Raw genomic sequence first — 17,270 nt, forward strand, 5'->3', positions numbered from 1 at the left:
GCAGAGGGTCCTATAACACAGCGCTCCCCAACCTTTTTGGCACCAGGGGCCGGAAGACAGTTCTTCCATAGATCGTGGGGGGGAGGGTTCAGGCGGGATGGTGGGGAGCTTCACTCGCTCCCCTGCCGCTCACTTCCTGCCGTGCACCCCGTTCTTAACAGGCCGTGGACCGGTGACCCCTGCTCTAACGGAAAGACAGACCTCTGGCCTCCAGAAGGGCTGGGGTAATGGGTTCCGGTTTTGGGAGGTGGGGGAGGAGTGCTGGGCTGGCATTCAGGGTGGAGGTCGGGACCAGATGTTTTAATGGGACACCGAGGAGCCCAGAGCGGGTCTGTGCGGGTGGGGCCGAGGAGGGGTGTGTGAGGCGTAGCATCGAGGCCTGGGGTTAGGTGCTGCCCCGGGGAGAGCCTGCAGCGGGCCCTCCCCAGGTGCCCTGCAGATGAGGTATCTGCCACACCACCTCCCCACTAAGGGACCAGCCCAGCTGCCGATCCGAGTGGCAGGTTTGAACCAGGGGTCGCCGGCCCTCCCGTCACCACGAAGCCTGTCTCCTGCAGCCCAGGGTGCACGGGGAACAGCTGTCCACTCATCTGTCCGTGTGCTGTGGGATGTCACGTGCTGGCTGCGCCCGTGACCCCGCAGGGGGATCCCACCCCCACCAGTGGGTGAAGGGGGGGCAGTCACCACGGGGATGCGGGGAGGAGGAGGCAGCAGCCAGAGGCTGAGGGAAACAGGAAAGGGTTCTTCAGTTCCCCCTTTGGGAAAGAACATCACGGTTTCTACTTTCCATCAAGTCACCTAGATATATAATTTTCAAACTTTCCTTAAATGTGCTTTTTCTACACAAAGGTGGCAGAGCACCCCCGCTTCTCTCTCCAAGGCTTTGCTCCGGCCCACGGCTCCCACCCTTAGGGGCCATCTCCTTGCCGCCCCTTGTTCTGACCCCTCCTTCTGTCTTTGATACTATGAACAAACTGTGAACTTAAGTGGTTTAATCACTGCGCACGGCCTGCCCCAGGAGGCACCCTCCTCCCCACCCCTGAGGCCCCCCTGCACACACCCCGCCCCCCGCTGCCTTGACTCTGGGGCTAAGGGACTGACGTCACCGGGAGTTGGGAAGGAGGGCATGGGTGGCACGGTGGAGCTGCTCCTTTCTTGCGGGTACGCCCCCGGCCTGCTTTGCGCTCACAGCGGCGGGGTGGGGGGCTGTCCCACCAGCTACGAGCCTTCCCACGGCAGCCTCACCAGCCACAGGGGGGAACTGGGTTCTGTCTGTTGCCCCGCTGTCCCATGTTTGCACCCCGTGAAGATGCCTCAAGAAAGGCTGATGGAGAGGAGGAGGGGTCCCGCAGAGCGGAGGGGAACCCCAGCATGAGGAGAGCCGACAGCCTCTGGATGTGCAAGCAGGAGGCTCTTCCTGTCTCTGCCACGCTGGCTGGGGAGCATAGGCCGCTTCTAGGGGAGTCCTCTGCGGGAGGGAGAAGCCAGGACCAGGGGCCCAAATGTCTCAGGGTCTGAGCGCCCGCGGGGGTCCTCAGGAAGATCCTCAGGCCGCGAGGTGGAGGCCTGGGAGGGGCCCCGGACCAGGTCCTGAGAGATGGAGGCTGAGACCCCGCCCGGCACCTGACGCGACTGGCCCAACGTGAGAAGGAAGGTTTGGGAAATAAGATGATGGCTTCTGCTCCTGACCACCTGGGCCAAATCCCAAGAATTACACAGAAAGCAGACTTCCTTGCGGGTGACTACGTGGACACCGATACCAAGGATGTGTGGTTAACTCCCTCCTGAGTAGAGGTAAGCACAGAGCGAACAGATGCCACCAGCAGCCTCCGAAGCAATAATGGGTTCACTTCCACCCTCTCCGGCGACGAGAGGTGACCCGGAAGGGAGGCTGACGGGCGCTGGAGGGCGGTCTACGGGCTCCGTGAAGGCAGAGCCTCCCCTGTAGGCTGAGCGAGCGCCGGTGGGGTGTGCGCACCGCACTCCTGGACGCCGCCACCTGGTGTCATCCCGACCGGCCAAGCATCGCACGTCAGTGACACTAGGTGAACGGGAGGCCCATCTCCCCACCACACAGCCCCGCCTCGCCCGCGGCAGACTGACCGGGTGTGACGGTAGGGAGGCTGTGGCCATGGTGGGTGAGGGGGGAGAAGTGGTCTGATTCCGGATGGTTCTGAAGGCCAAGGGGCATCGGATGCGGGCTGTGGGCGGAGGAGGGGGCACAAGGATGAGCCTCCAGCAGGACGGCGCTGCCCTGGATGAGCCAGGAAGGTGGCGGGAGGTGCAGGGTCTGCTGTGGGGTGGCGGCGGGGGGCGGTCAGGGCTCGGCCCGCGACACACGTGCGCAGCTGCGCCTCCGGGCGGGCAGGCGCCCTTGGAGGCTCAAGGGTGGAGCTGACGGGAGAGGCCCAGCCTCGACGCCCACTGGGAAAGAGCCTTTCCCTCCAGGAGACCAGGCGGGGTCGTCGAGGTGGTGAGGGGGCCGGGGAAACTCCAAAAAACAGCAGTCCAACCGTGACCACTGCCGGAGGCCTTCGCCGCCATAATCTGGAGCAACTTCTAGGCAGAGCACCCAGTCCATGAAGCTGCCACAGCCCATCGCCAGCCCAGACTGCAGGGCACGGCTCTGTCACTACACCACCACCTGAAGGCTAAATCATCTTTGACAATTTATGTTTCTTGATTTAAAAAAAAAGGTCATACAATCTGAATACGAGCCACCTAAAAGCGGGTCCTTCTCCCAGGGGCTGGAAATAGTAGTTTATGTACAGTAAGCAGCGGCCACCTCTGCAGGGACCCATGATGGGGGTCCCTGAGTCAGCAGGGGTTGGGGGCCTCTCCCGATAGACCCGGGGACAGCAGAGGGGCAAGCCTGGCTGGCGTGGCTGCACCCACAGGCCACAGTGACACCCTGGTGAGGGACGGCATCTCCATTCCCAGCTCAACTTTCTCTGCCTCCTTCCTCCAAAACAGTCATCCCTCGTTTCCTGCCACCAAATCATGCGTTCCCCTGTTTTAAAGATGGCTCGAGGCCCACCTCTTCCCTCAGGGGCTCCCACACCAAGGCTGGAAGGTCCCTTCAACCCTCAGACCCCCTGGTCCGAGTCCCGAGGGCAGCCTGGGGAGCTGGGGTGACCCTGATGTCGGGTTGGGTCTGGAAGGCACAGCCCAGCCTTCCTGGGCTCTGGGCATCTCGCCACCCGGCACCAGGCTCTCCTGCCCGGGCACGGGGACTGCAGCCAGTGGTGCCCAGGGACAACTGTCTCAGGTGAGCGCGGCGAATTAGGACCACGAAGGGCTCTGCAGGACACATGGCCGTCTGTCGCCAGGACACACCCTAGCTCTCTCCCCGCCCTCCCTGCCCAGACAAGCTCCTGGCTGGCTGACTGCAGCGCGTGGGGTCGACTCTTTACCGAGATCTTCTTTCTGTCCTCTTCTGAGTCGCCACGCCTCAGATCCTACTTCTTACGGCTCCCAGTGGAAGAAAACGACCCAACCACAAATCGCCAGAAAGAAACGGACACAGGAAGGATCTTCCTGCTCAGAAACTAAACTCAGGAATGGAAACTGGTTTTGGAGGAGCAACCAAGGCAAGCCCGCCTTTCAGAGGAAAAGTGTTAGAAAGCCAGAGGCATCCCTGCAGCCAGAGACTGAGGCTCACGCGTTTCACATAGACATTTTAAACTTCCCGCGGATACGCCGCCGGCCTGGGGTCCGCACCCATCCTGCCTTCCTCATGGCTCTCTGGGGCTGCCCTAGTGCCTGGCCTCGCAGGCTGTGCCGTGGCCACGTTGTCTGCTCGAGATCTGAAGAACTCTGGTCCCCGAGCAGAGAATGCCGTCTTGCGGACTTTCTACACGCTCTGCTCTAAGGCTGCAGCTTCCCTTCTCCAGACCTTCCCACCAGGTGACATCATCCGGCAGTGATGGACAACAGGGTGGCCATGACCCACCTAGCCTGGGGCCTGACGGACTTTTGTTTTTCCTTCGAGACGACCGGGATGAGGCTGCTCTTCCTCCAGTGACCAGCCTTCTGAGGCTCAGCCAATGGGCTGGAGGTGCTGGCCACGCCTGTGCCCCCGACAAACCCAGAACCTCCTGGATCTTTCCCTAGTGGGCTTTCTGGCCCTGCACCCCAAATCACTCACTTTGAATGTCGGCCAGTATGAAAGTCTTGCTGGGGTCACAGCTGGGATCGGGTACAACTAAAGGGGACTTTTCTTTGATGTTTTAATTCTCAAAAGGATGCCAATCCCAACCCAAGCGCTCGAGAAAATCTGCCCGAAGTGCGCTCTGAACTCCTGCGGGCTGTCCTACCTCCAAACTGCCGAACAAAGGTCCAGTCAAGTTAAAGCCGAATTGAGGGCGTTTGGAGAAGTAAGGGGAAAAGGGAGGAGTGGGGGGGGGGGGGCGACAGGAGCTTTCCCTCCTCAACTGTCCCCAGAAGCCGAGTCCCTGCACTGTCATCTCTGCCATCCCCGTCCTGCCACTCAAAGGCACCCAGAGGCAAAGACCTTTGCGCCCTCCTGGCCTTGGGGCCTATGATCACGTGGTGTCCCAATCAGAGAAAGGTCTTATGCAGCTAAAATCAATAGGAATTAGTTGCTTTGCCCTTCTGTCAAATGACCAATGTTTTTTTATTTTCAAAAAGCTGATCACAGGAGAATTAGCTAAGAACGTTTATGGCACCCCCAGTCCGGTGCCATTTCTTGGTTGTGGCTTGTCTGGGTACGAATTTATTTGCAGTGCTGTCCTCTGCCAGGCATGGTGGGGAGGACGTTACATACACTAAGCAGCTTAATCCCTGTTTCCCCCCAAGGATGGAGGCGCTGTCACCCCACTTTCACAAAGGAAGAGCCTGCCTGAATTTCCCTTCGCTGTGGAAGGCCGTTTTTGCTGCGTGTAGAAGTCTAGATGGGTTCCCCCCTCTGCACCTTTTCGGCACTTTAAAGGTGTCAACTCACTGCTTTTTTTTTTTCCGGCCGTACCGCGCGGCTTGCGGGATCTCCGTTCCCTGAACCAGGGACGGAACCAGGGTCATGGCAGTGAAAGCCTGGAATCCTAACTGTTGGGCCACCGGGGAACTCCCTGTTCGTTTTTAAAATGCCTACGAAGGTGACAAGCAGAGCAGGGCAGACCAGCAGGTTGACACACACTTACATGACTGTTGAGTAAACCGCTTTTGTGTGATGTGATCCCTTCGCTTTTTTGGAGGTTTTCAATCGCCATTTCAAGCTAAAGAAAATGTGCGCAGAAACAAAACAAAACAAAATGGAAAAAAAAAAAACAAAAACGAAATCAGATGGTTAGCATTAGCCAAGATTGGTTTGTATTAATATCCAAATAAAGATCCGAGTGCCTACAGGATAGAGAGCAGGCTGGACACAGGCGGGGGGATGGGTTAGGTCGGGGGCCGAAGCCTCAGCGGGAGCGTTGCTTCGTCACGTGCAGAGGAGCCCAGGAGCCCGTCAGACACCAGCAGCAGAGGGGGCCCTACCGTCTACACTGGCAGCCGAGTTCTAACACGTCTGCACGTACACATGCACACCGGGAATGCTTGGCCACTGCACAAGGCCAAGTGTAAGCAAAGCCAGCATGATAAACGCCTGCTGCTCCCCAAATCCATCGTCTGCACTGGGAGAGTCAGAGGACCGCAGACCCGGGGACAGTTGAGGGCACTGGTTTCCCGGCCAGCCTGCCCTTGTCGCAAAGCCCAGGGTCTCCCAGCTGGAGGGCTTTGGGAAAATACCAGTAGGCCACGACCCCAGCCCTGCCATTGGGAGGCGCAGGACCCTGGGGCCACGGAGATGAGACAGCTCACGGAGGGGTCCTCCTGGGGGAGGGCCTCTGAGATGGGTCCTCAGACCTCGCAGAAGCGAGGGCGGAGGGGCCATGGGAGGTCTATGCAAAGGAAGAGACACCCGGCCGAGTGTGGCAACCACCACATCTGAGCCCGACTTGTACATGAAAAATGCAAACATAAGCTCTGCTGGAGGCAATGACCCTTAAACATCCAGGGGAGGCAAAGACCACAGAGACGATTCTGTAAAAAGCAGGCCCAACACTTTCAGAAAGTGCAGCTGGACCACTTCCCCAGAGCTGAGTTCAGGAACGAGGGGTTTCTGCTTCGCCCCCCACCTCTTCTGACCACTGTTGAGAACATCTACTCTTGCCACTGCTATTCAACACTGTACTGGAAATTCTAGCCAGGGTCATTAGGCCACAGAAGAAAATAAAAGGCATCCACACAGGAAAGGAAGAAGCAAAACTACCTCTATTTGCAGATAGCATGATCTTAAATATGGAAAGGATCTCCCCCCAAACTATCAGCACCCGGGTTGCAAGATCAATATACAAAAGTCAATTATATTTCTAAATAACGAACGATATGAAAATGAAATGGAGAAAACAATCCCATCTGCAATAGTATCAGAGAGAATAAAATACCTAGGAATAAATTTAACCAAGGAGGTGAAATACTTGTACACTGAAAAAACTATGAAACACTGTTGAGAGAAATTAAAGACGACCCAAACAAACAGAAAGACGTCCTATGTTCATGGATTGGAAGACTTACTATTAAGATGGTAATACTGTCCTAATTGATCTGTAGACTCAACACAGTCTCAATCAAAATTCTCTACAAAGCTTCCAGCTGCCTTTTCAAACGGACAAGTTGATCTTAAGATTCATACGGCATTGCAAGGGACCCCAAATAACCAAAACAACCTCGAAAAAGAAGTACCAGGTCGAAGACTCATTAAGTTCCCATTTCAAAACTGATTATAAAGTTACAGTAACCACAACAGTGCAGTACTGGGATAGGAGAGACATATAGATCAATGGGATAGAATTGAGAGTCCAGAAATAAACCCATACATCTAGGGTCAACTGATTTTCAACAAGGGTGTTTAGACCAGTTAATGGAGAAAGAATACACTCTTCAACGAACGGTGCTGGGATAAACAGATAGTCACGTGCAAAAGAATGAAGTAGGACCCTTACCTCACACCACATACAAAAACCCACTCCAAAGGGATCAAAGAACTACATGTAAGAGCTAAAACTATAAAACTCTTAGAGGAAAACATGAGGTAATCACATAAAATAAGGTTATCTCCATGACCTTGGATTTGGGAATAGAATCTTAGATATGACACCAAAAGCACAAACAAAAAATAAAAGATAAAAACCTTTAAAAAAGATAAGTTGGACTTCATCAAAATTAAAAACTTCTGTATGTCAAAGGACACTATAAAGAGAGTGAAGAGACAACCCATGGAATGGGAGAACATATTTGCAAATCATGTATCTAATAAGGGTCTTATATCCAGAAATATTATAAAGAACTATGGAGACTCAACAACAAAATGATAAAATGACACAATTAAAAAATGAGCAATGAACACCACATTGTTAATCAGCTATGCTCCAATATAAAATAAAAAGTTCTTAAAAATGGGCAAAGGCCTGGAATAGGCATGTCTCCAATAAGCACATAAAAAGATGTTCAACATCATTAGTCATTAGGGAGACACAAACTAAAGCCACAGTGAGGTACCACTCCACACCCACTAGGTTGGCTATTAAGAGAAAAAAGAAAAGTAACAAGTGTCAGTGAGGATGTGGAGAAACTCGAACCCTCCTCAGTTGCTGGTGGGACTGAAAAATGGTTCAGCTACCGTGGCAAACAGCTGTTAAAATATAAACTCAGTTAAACCACATGACCCAGCAATTTCACTCGACCCAAGATAATTGAAAACAGGTGTTCAAACAAAAACTTGCTCGTAGCAGCCTGATTCATAAAGGCAAAAAAGGCAGAAAAATACAAATGTCAGTCACTGATGAATGGATAAACAAGATATGGTCCATACATACAACTGAATATTATTCATCTCTAAAAAGGAATGAAGTTTTGACATGTTACAATGTGGATGAGCCTTGAAAACATGATAGGCAGTGAGAGAAGCCAATCACAGAAGGCCACGTGCTGGGTGATTCCAGCTGTATGAAACGTCCAAAACAGGCAAATCCAGAGACAGAGAGCAGATTAGTTGCCCTGAGGCTGAAGGAGGAGGGAATGGGAGGTGACTACTAACTGGTACAGGGTTCCTTTGGGGGTGATGAGAATGTTCTGGAACTCGACAGGGTAATGGTTACAGAACATTGTGAATGTACCAAATGCCACTGAATTACATGATTAAAATGGTGCATTTTATGTTATGTGAATTTTACCTCAATAAAAACTATACAACTAATTAAAAAAAAACTTTAGTCTTTCTTGCAATTTGAACGGATCTTTCACCCACATGCACGGTTTTGTAACAACATGCACTTGGTCACTTGGAAAATATTGGTTCACTGAGTTTGCAGATCTTCCAAATGTTGATACATTTCATCACACGGTATTGAAAAAAGTCACACTGGTTAATATCACCACCACCAACTTCAGCAAGATACCAGTTTTCCAAAATTCTATTTTTTTGTTTTTTTGGTTTGAGAACATATTGACAATAAAACCTGTCGTGTTTTCCTCGATATGTCAAGCTCACAACCGTTCAGTTTTGAGAAAATGTGTACCAAATCTTCGAGTCTGAATAATCATAATTTGTCTGTCATCCTTTCGAGGAAAAATAGCGTTTCATGAAAAAAGTAGCTCGTTCTGCTCACAAGCCATTTGCCCATGAGCTTTTCCTCAAGACTGTCATCGTATTTTGGGAAGAAGCAGAAGCACTTTTCGTCACACAGAATATTAAAGTGTTCTCGAGGATTGAGATTTAATAAAATTAATAATTTTTACTGCTTCATCAGGGAATTCTTGAGTGAAACTGGCATTTGGTATTTCTTTTCTTTCTTTCTTTTTTTTTTTTTTTTACTGTGCGTGCATGATGGTGAGGATTTCAGTGACTTCTAGAGACTCTGATGTGTCTGCTCTGATTTGTGCGTGGCTGTGTCGGCTGTGCTGGTTTTGCATCGTCGGGGCAAATGTCAACACGTGGGAAACAGCAACTAACGGGTTAGTATTATTGTGAAAACAGTTTTGATCTCGTGGAGCTCCTGAGAGGATCCTGGGGACACCCAGAAGTTTGCCAGACATGTGTAAGACTGCTGAAAATCGTGCAGTTCCGAGTATTGTGGAAAAGAATACAAATGAACTTTTGCTTTGTAAGACCATCCTCAAAACCCCATAGCTATTAAATAGGGTCAGAACAAGCCCACTGATACCTTAAATTAACTTAATACACAGTGGAACCTCGCAAGGTGTTCACTGCGTTTTAAAATTAAGACGTCAGGTAAACCTCTGAAGGTGATGAAGTTCAGGACAACGTCACCAGTCCCCTTAGTTCAGATGGAGGAGTTGGTGCCCGGAAGTTAGGACCGGAGGCGCAGCGCAGTGCATCCAGCAGAGGGCGCTGTGGCGCCGCCTCCCAGCTCCAAGCTGAGGCCGTCCAGCATCCTTCAAAAAGGAGCATCTCACGCTTGAAGTCTGGGGGCTGGAGTGGGAGGCTTCCTTACGGACCTGACCGAGGGATTCTTACTGCACAAGTACAAGAGGCTTGATAAGTCCTCTCAGTGGCTGGAAAAGTCAGTGTTTAATCTTTAGATATACTTAAATGGAAATTAAATTTATACTTGACTGGAGTTTAATTTTTTGCTATTTAAAAAATTTTATCAAAGTGGTACCTGCACAGGCCCACATTTCAAACTGTAAGGAAGAGCCAAGGATGGATGCAGAGGTGCCCCCTCGCTACCCTAGGGCCAGGCAGCTTTCCCTAAAATCGTTTCTGTTTTCTGAGCTTCTCAAAGATTTCTTTCCATCTTGGTATTATGCATACACTTGTCTACCTATTTCTTGACTTATCAGGAGCTTCATCTTTATTTCTGATTGGGTGCAGTGCAGCCCACATTCCTTTTTATTGGCCGTTTAATTTCATTGGTTTCTGCTGCGTGAATTACTAGCGGAATGCCTGGGGAAAAGGGCACACACATATCATGCTTTAGGCATTCGGGAGAAAGGAGGGGAGAAAATGCCTAACGGCTTGTGATCAAAGATACAGCGTTTCAAGAACTCAACGTGATAGCAGAGCGCAGATAAGTTTTATTAACTCCCAAGTATATTAAAATTAGTTGGTTATTTTAAAATTTTTAAAGGAATTTTAAAAACTCCTTTCCTTTCATATAAAATCCTAGCAAAATTTTACCTGACATAAGGACTAGATTTGTGTCTTCTAAGTGAGGGTGGAGGTTACTTCTCCTCTGAATTCGTTAGCGTCCACTGTAATGGCCATTCCATTTATAACACAATAACCTCATTAAAATCACCTGCCAGGACTTCCCTGGGGGCACAGTGCAGGGGACACGGATTTGAGCCCTGGTAGGGGAAGACCCCATACGCCACGGAGCAACTAAGACTGTGGGCCACAACTACTGAGCCCGCGTGCAAGGAGAAGCCCGTGCACCACAACGAAGAGTAGCCCGGCTTGCCACAACTAGAGAAAGCCCGCGTGCAGCAACAAAGACCCAACGCAGCCAAAAAAAAAAAGACCTGCCAGGCCAAGGTCACCCCTGCAAAGGGCCAGCAATGACCAGTATCAAAGCAACACCTGTGGGCTTCCCTGGTGGCGCAGTGGTTGAGAGTCCGCCTGCCGATGCAGGGGACGTGGGTTCGTGCCCCGGTCCGGGAAGATCCCACATGCCGCGGAGCGGCTGGGCCCGTGAGCCATGGCCGCTGAGCCTGCGCGTCCGGAGCCTGTGCTCCGCAACGGGAGAGGCCACAACAGTCAACAGTGAGAGGCCCGCGTACCAAAAAAAAAAAAAAAAAAAAAAAAAGCAACACCTGTATCTCCAGGCTGGGTCTGCCATAATTTGATATCAGGACCACGCCTCCTGGGCCAGAAGTGGGAAGGGGTAGACGATGCTCCTGGAAAACCAGGGAGAAGTGGGGGTGAGGACAGAAAACTGCTGCAGTAAACGTCCTGTCCTAAAATACATCTTATTAAGTGACCATAGAAGGAGGAAATAAACGTTTAAATGTTTTACGAACGCTTTTGGAGCTTTAAAGAAAATGGAGAGTATTTAAAAGAACCAAAGTGTCATGGCTGGAGTTCTGAGGGCAGGGATAGAAATTACGGAATTCTGCCTGGAGAAAGGCAACAGCTGCAGTTAAGGGCCAGATGGGAAGATGGAGAGAAGGGCAGGGCTCACCACTGGGGAGACGGGGAGGCTGGCTGGGGGAAATGGGCATTTTCAATTTGTCCAGTTTTATTTTGCTAATTAAACATTAAAAAATTATGTAGTAATTTTATATGCACTTGCCATACAAAAACCCGATTAGGCCAGTGACATACCAGTCTCCTTCCACGGCCAGGACTGGGGTGGCGCCCATGAGGCGCCCAGGGCACCAAACTGAAGGAAGAGCTCATTGTCAAGGTCGTGCCATGACAGGGTCAGCCCCCGGAGGGGAGCAACTCCCTAAATTTGGTGCCCTGGGCACCTCGCTTGCCCCGCCCCATCCCGGCCACACCTCAGCTTCTCCCAGGCCTCCACCAACTCCCACTCAGGAGAGGAAGCCCCTCCCTTCCCTAACAGCCCAGTGTGCGTCCATGAGGGGGCGTGGCTGTGTGCCAATAAAACTTTATTTACAAAACCTGGGGGCCGGCAGGATTTGGCTGGAGGGCAGCACTCTGCCGCCGCTGCCCCCAGAGATTTACTAAGCAATTGTAAATCACTCACACAATTGCATTGTATGGATTATACTTTACTGCTAAACTGATTTTTTAAATTTTTAGGTAGAGAGGGGATCGTTGCACAGCACCATGGATGTCCTAAATGCTACCGAATTATGCACTTTAATGTGGTTAATTTTATGTTATATGAATTTTACCTCAATAAAAGATGTATAAGGTAATGCATGCATGTGGTTAAAATTCAAATAGAAGAAAAAGGTATAAATAAAAAAAGCAAGTCTTCCTCTTTTCTTTCTACCTCACGGAGATAATCTTTTTTGGTAATCATTTTTACCAGCTAACATGTTTACTTCTTCTTGTAGTTCCCAGAACTTTAAAAGATATAGTTCTACTTCTTAATTTACCAATTGAAAAATTTTTAACTTTTAAGTTTGGAAATAACTCCAGATTGTATAAAAAGTTGCAAAAATAGCACAAAGCATTCCCATATGCCCTTCAGCCAGGCTCCCCAAATGTCAACATCTTCCGTGACCAGGAAATTAACCCCCACTCAACACTGTTAATCGATCGGATCACTTGATGAAAGTCCTGTTTGTGGGCCAGGATCCAATCGGGGGTCACACACTCATTTACATACGGAGCCAATGAAAGAAAACAGTAGGAACACAAGGAACAGATGAAGGAAGTTAGGAAGAGGCTTTTATTAGATGGATGACCCATGTAGCCCTTGACATGGTAAGTGGGTTTGTGTTACTCTAAACAGGATGATGACTTCTCTGGTAAGTTAATTGAGACTTTTCAGAATAAGAACCGGAGTGCTTTCCAGTACGCATTCTTTAATTCTGTCACTTAAAGCAGAGCAGAGATGAACTTTAGATAGATCTTTCAAAGGGGCACTGCTCCCACCTTTGCAAAGAAACTTACAAAACCACATTCAAAAGTGATGATATTGGGACTTCCCTGCTGGCGCAGCGGTTAAGAATCCGCCTGCCAATGCAGAGGACATGGGTTCGAGCCCTGGTCCGGGAAGATCCCACATGCCGCGGAGCAACTAAGCCCGTGTGCCACAACTACTGAGCCTGCACTCTAGAGCCTGTGAGCCACAACTACTGAACCCGCGAGCCACGACTACTGAAGCCCGCGCGCCTAGAGCCCATGCTCCGCAACAAGAGAAGCCACTGCAAGGAGAAGCCTGTGCCTAGCAATGAAAAGCAGCCCCCGCTCACCGCAACTAAAGAAAGCCCGTGCACAGCAACGAGGACCCAATGCAGCCAAAAATAAATTTAAAAAAAAAGTGATGATATCATTAGATGTTTGTCAAAACTCATAGAACGTACAACATAGGGTGAACCCTGATGTCACCAAGGGCTTTAGTTAATAATGATAATGGGTCAATATTGGCTTATTGGCTGTAACAAATGCACCAAACGTAGATGTTAATAATAAGGAAAACTGCGTGGGGTACAGGGTGGGGCATTACAGGAATTCTCTGTACATCTGCTCGATTTTTCTGTAAACCTGAAATTGCTCTAAGAGAAAGTCTATTAAAAGGATAAAAAGTGATGATGAATTATTTATTTATGGCCAACCCATGGGGCTTGCGGGATCTTAGTTCCCCAAGCAGGGATTGAAACCATGCCTCCTGCAGTGGAAGCACCGAGTCTTAACCACTGGACTGCCAGGGAAGTCCAATGATGAATAGAGAAAAAGTGGATGTACTATTGGCGAAACTCCTTTATCAAATAATGTGCTTTTGCCGGCAAACGTTTTGCTCTCGTGGTTGGACAAAAGCTCTGTGCAGGGGGCGAGGAAGCTTCTAGTGAATGCCCAGTAGGCGTGTGGGTTCGTAGTCCAGTCAAGATATCCTGGGTCTTCCCTGAAAACACAGGCTCCAGAGAAGAGCTGCTTAGCGGTTGGCGATCCATCGTGAGCTGTGACGCTGCATGGATGGTGCACCAGCCCCATGGGCCACCAGGAAGGGTCGCCGTGGGAATGGAGGTGCCCGAGTGGGAAGCCAGTCCACACACAGGGAGCCGTGGACGGTCCAGGGTCCCCACTGGCCTTGACTCAACACTCAGGACTGACGCAGGTCCCTTACAGACACATCCACTCGAAGCGGCCGCAAGACCATATTCCCAGCGAGCTGGATATAGGATAGAAGATTCGTCTCTTCTGTATCCACATGTGCTGGTGGTCAGAGCGAAGATGCTCGCTGGAGTTTTGAAAGCAGGAGCTGCATTTCTGATGACTCGGCAAAGGGATGCCTATGATTTCAAGTGGCACATCTCAGGGATGTCTGCTGTAGCTTGAACACTGCAGAACTTGAACCTATCATTCCAGGGCCCCAAGTATTGTGACTTTTAAAAAATATATATATTCTTTTTCATATTCTTTTCCAGTATGGTTTATTACAGGATATCAAATAAATATAGTTCCCTGTGCTATACAGTAGGTCCTTGTTGTTTGTCTATTTTATACATAGTAGTTTGTATCTGCTAATCCCAAACTCCTAATTTATCCCTCCCCTACCCCCTTTCCCCTCTGGTAACTGGAAATTTGTTTTCTATGTCTGTGAGTCTGTTTCTGTTTTGTAAATAAGTTCATTTGTATCATATTTTAGATTCCCCATATAAGCGATATCATATGATATTTGTCTTTCTCTGTCTGGCTTAATTCACTTAGTATGATAACCTCTAGGTCCATCCATGTTGCTGCAAATGGCATTATTTCATTATTTTTTATGGTTGAGTAATATTCCATTGTATATACATGTACCACATCTTCTTTATCCATTCATCTGTTGCTGGACATTTAGGTTGCTTCCATGTCTTGGCTACTGTAAATAGTGCTGCAATGAACATAGGGGTGCACAAATCTTTTTGAATTAGAGCTTTGTCTGGATATATGCCCAGGAGTGAGATTGCTGGGTCATATGGCAGTTCTAATTTTAGTTTTTTGAGGAACCTCCATACTGTTCTCCATGGCGGCTGTACCAATTTACATTCCCACCAACAGTGTAGGAGGGTTCCCTTTTCTCCACACCCTCTCCAGAATTTATTATTTGTAGACTTTTTTTTAAAAACAAATTTATTTTATTTTATTTATTTATATTGGGCCGCGTTGGGTCTTCGTTGCTGCGTGTGGGCTTTCTCTAGTCGCGGCGAGCGGGGGCTACTCTTCATCGTGGTGCGCGGGCTTCTCATTGCGGTGGCTTCTCTTGCTGCAGAGCACAGGCTCTAGGCACACGGGCTTCAGTAGCTGTGGCGCACGGGCTTAGTTGCTCCACGGCATGTGGAAACTTCCCGGACCAGGGATCGAACCCGTGTCCCCTGCATTGGCAGGCGGATTCTTAACCACTGCGCCACCAGGGAAGTCCCTACTTGTAGACTTTTTAATGATGGCCATTCTGACCCGTGTGAGGTGGTACCTCATTGCAGTTTTCATTTGCATATTGCGACTTTTAATATTAAGATCTCAGTTTTTTCGAAAAAGACCCAAAGTGTTCCATGGGGCTGGGCTGCTGAGACTCTGCTGCACACATCCAGACGGGAGGATTTTCCTCACTTGGGTGTGGAAGACATTGATGATGCTTTCTTAGGTGTGTTTGAAAATCACATCAGATGCCACAAAGCTTACAGAAGCTGAACGCGACCAGAGAAGGATGGAACCCACGTGCCGCCATCCTCCAAGGTGAAGCGCTGGCCCTTCCAGCTTCTATGTAGCTCTTGCTTATGCACCAGTTGTCTGGCCTGCCTGAGTGGGGTCGCCAGGGCAGGCAGCCCCCAACCTCCGTGGGACTGGAGCACCCAGGGCCACCACTGCCTATGTGCTGGCCCTCTCTGACTTCCTGGAAATGCAGAGTCCAACGGGTCTTCACCAGAACAGGTCCCGGAGCCCTGATGAGACATTGCAATGGTACATCCCCTCACGGACAGGGATGCTGTATTTTTATCATCTTCAAAAGTGGACAGATGATTTGTCTTCATCAGCCTCCACTGCGTGGCCCAGGGGGCCGCCTGCTTGGGCATGGTGGCAGGGGGGCTTTTCCTCATGCAGCCCCGGAGCCCCCAGAGTCTCCCCTTGTTACAACCCAAAGAGCATACCTCTCAGCTTAGCATCTCTGCTCCATGGGGTCAAAAAAAAAAGCACAACAGGAAAAGTTATCAAAAATTTACTGTTTGGGCAATTCACTTCTAAGATTTCAATACTGATGAAATTTTAACCAGAAATGAGATTCAAGAAAATGTGTCACTGAAAGTCTGAAGTCCCTCACTGGGGCTGTAGGTGCCGATTTGCTCTGGTCTTTGTGCTCTGTTTGCAGGATTAACTTGAAGTCCCTGGAAACACAACTCTGACATAAGAAAACTGATAGACGTGAAGGGCCGGATCCAGGAGTCATCGTTATTTCTGTCGCAACCTCAGGGCCAGTCCTGTTCCTGGCTCTTGGTTGGATCTCTGCTGATCCTTGTGAGATGATGTCCCCACACCAAAAGCAAGTCAAAGAACCACAACAGAGCAGAGGGAGTCTGGAGGCATATCCTCATCCAAGGTGATAACTCCTGGAGCTTTTGGGGCTGGGGGTGGGCAGGGTGCCAAAACATAGCCTGTTCATGGATTTCCAACTGATTTAAAAACTCGATTCTTCTAGTGCAACCCAGACATCAGACTACAGTAACCAGGCGGCCCGGGGTCTGAGCTGCACATTTGTTTCCAGCGAGGCAGTATGGACTGGAGAGAAAATCACGACCTGTGATCTCAGGAGGTCTGTGACCTGCGACCCTAGCTTATTCACTATTATGAGTTGATGCAGTTTGCTGATATGGAGATGTCACATTCGTGAAACTTAATGTAGTCTGTGAGGCAGGCTTCTGATCAACGGCAGCTCTACACTCAGGTCTGCCAGCCAATCCTCTGAGGCTGTGCTGAGGACCCTGGAGGGCCCAAGTGAGGCAAGGGACAGGCTGGTGCCCCTGGGATGGAGTGGCAGGCACCACCCCACAGTCACCGCTCTAGACAGCAAATGACTCCTCTCCATGCCTGTCCTCAGAGCCAGGTCCTGGGGAGCACCCTGGACATAGAAAGGGAGAGAACAGCTAAGCTCAGAGTGCCTCTAATGTCAGGGTGACCCGGAAAAACATCAGGACCAAGAGAACAGGGATGAGGCTCGAACATCATCTTCTATTTCAGATTAAGCCCACACAAAAATAGGAAGTTTCTTTTGTTTTGTTTTTTTGGTACACGGGCCTCTCACTGCTGTGGCCTCTCCCATTGCGGAGCACAGGCTCCGGACGCGCAGGCTCAGCGGCCATGGCTCACGGGCCCAGCCGCTCCGCGGCACGTGGGATCCTCCCGGACCGGGGCACGAACCCGCGTCCCCTGCATTGGCAGGCGGACTCTCAACCACTGCGCCACCAGGGAAGCCCAGGAAGTTATTTTTTAATTGACAATCAATCAATAGAATCCATCACACTCATCGTCTAAAGAAGAAAAAACACGTGATCATATCTAAGAAAAAAGCGTTTGGCAAAACTCAACATCCAATTATGATAAAGACTCTCAGAAAACTAGGAATAGAAGGAAACTT

General features: G+C 50.0%; 1 protein-coding gene across 9 annotated transcripts in view; it reads right to left on the reverse strand.

Annotated features, from left to right (window-relative positions):
- RFX2 (regulatory factor X2) overlaps positions 1 to 17,270 on the reverse strand; it is a 98,353-nt gene that overhangs the window by 19,220 nt on the left and 61,863 nt on the right. For 7 of the 9 annotated variants that reach the window (XM_032627714.1, XM_032627710.1, XM_032627712.1 and 4 more), the window contains one exon: positions 5,160 to 5,234. The exons of the other annotated variants lie outside the window; for them this stretch is intronic. In XM_032627714.1, the coding sequence (XP_032483605.1) occupies positions 5,160 to 5,234 (75 nt within the window). The remainder of the gene's footprint in view (positions 1 to 5,159; positions 5,235 to 17,270) is intronic. 9 annotated transcript variants of the gene reach the window in all.

Source organism: Phocoena sinus, chromosome 3 (genome assembly GCF_008692025.1).
Source record: "Phocoena sinus isolate mPhoSin1 chromosome 3, mPhoSin1.pri, whole genome shotgun sequence".
Taxonomy (NCBI): Eukaryota; Metazoa; Chordata; class Mammalia; order Artiodactyla; family Phocoenidae; genus Phocoena; species Phocoena sinus.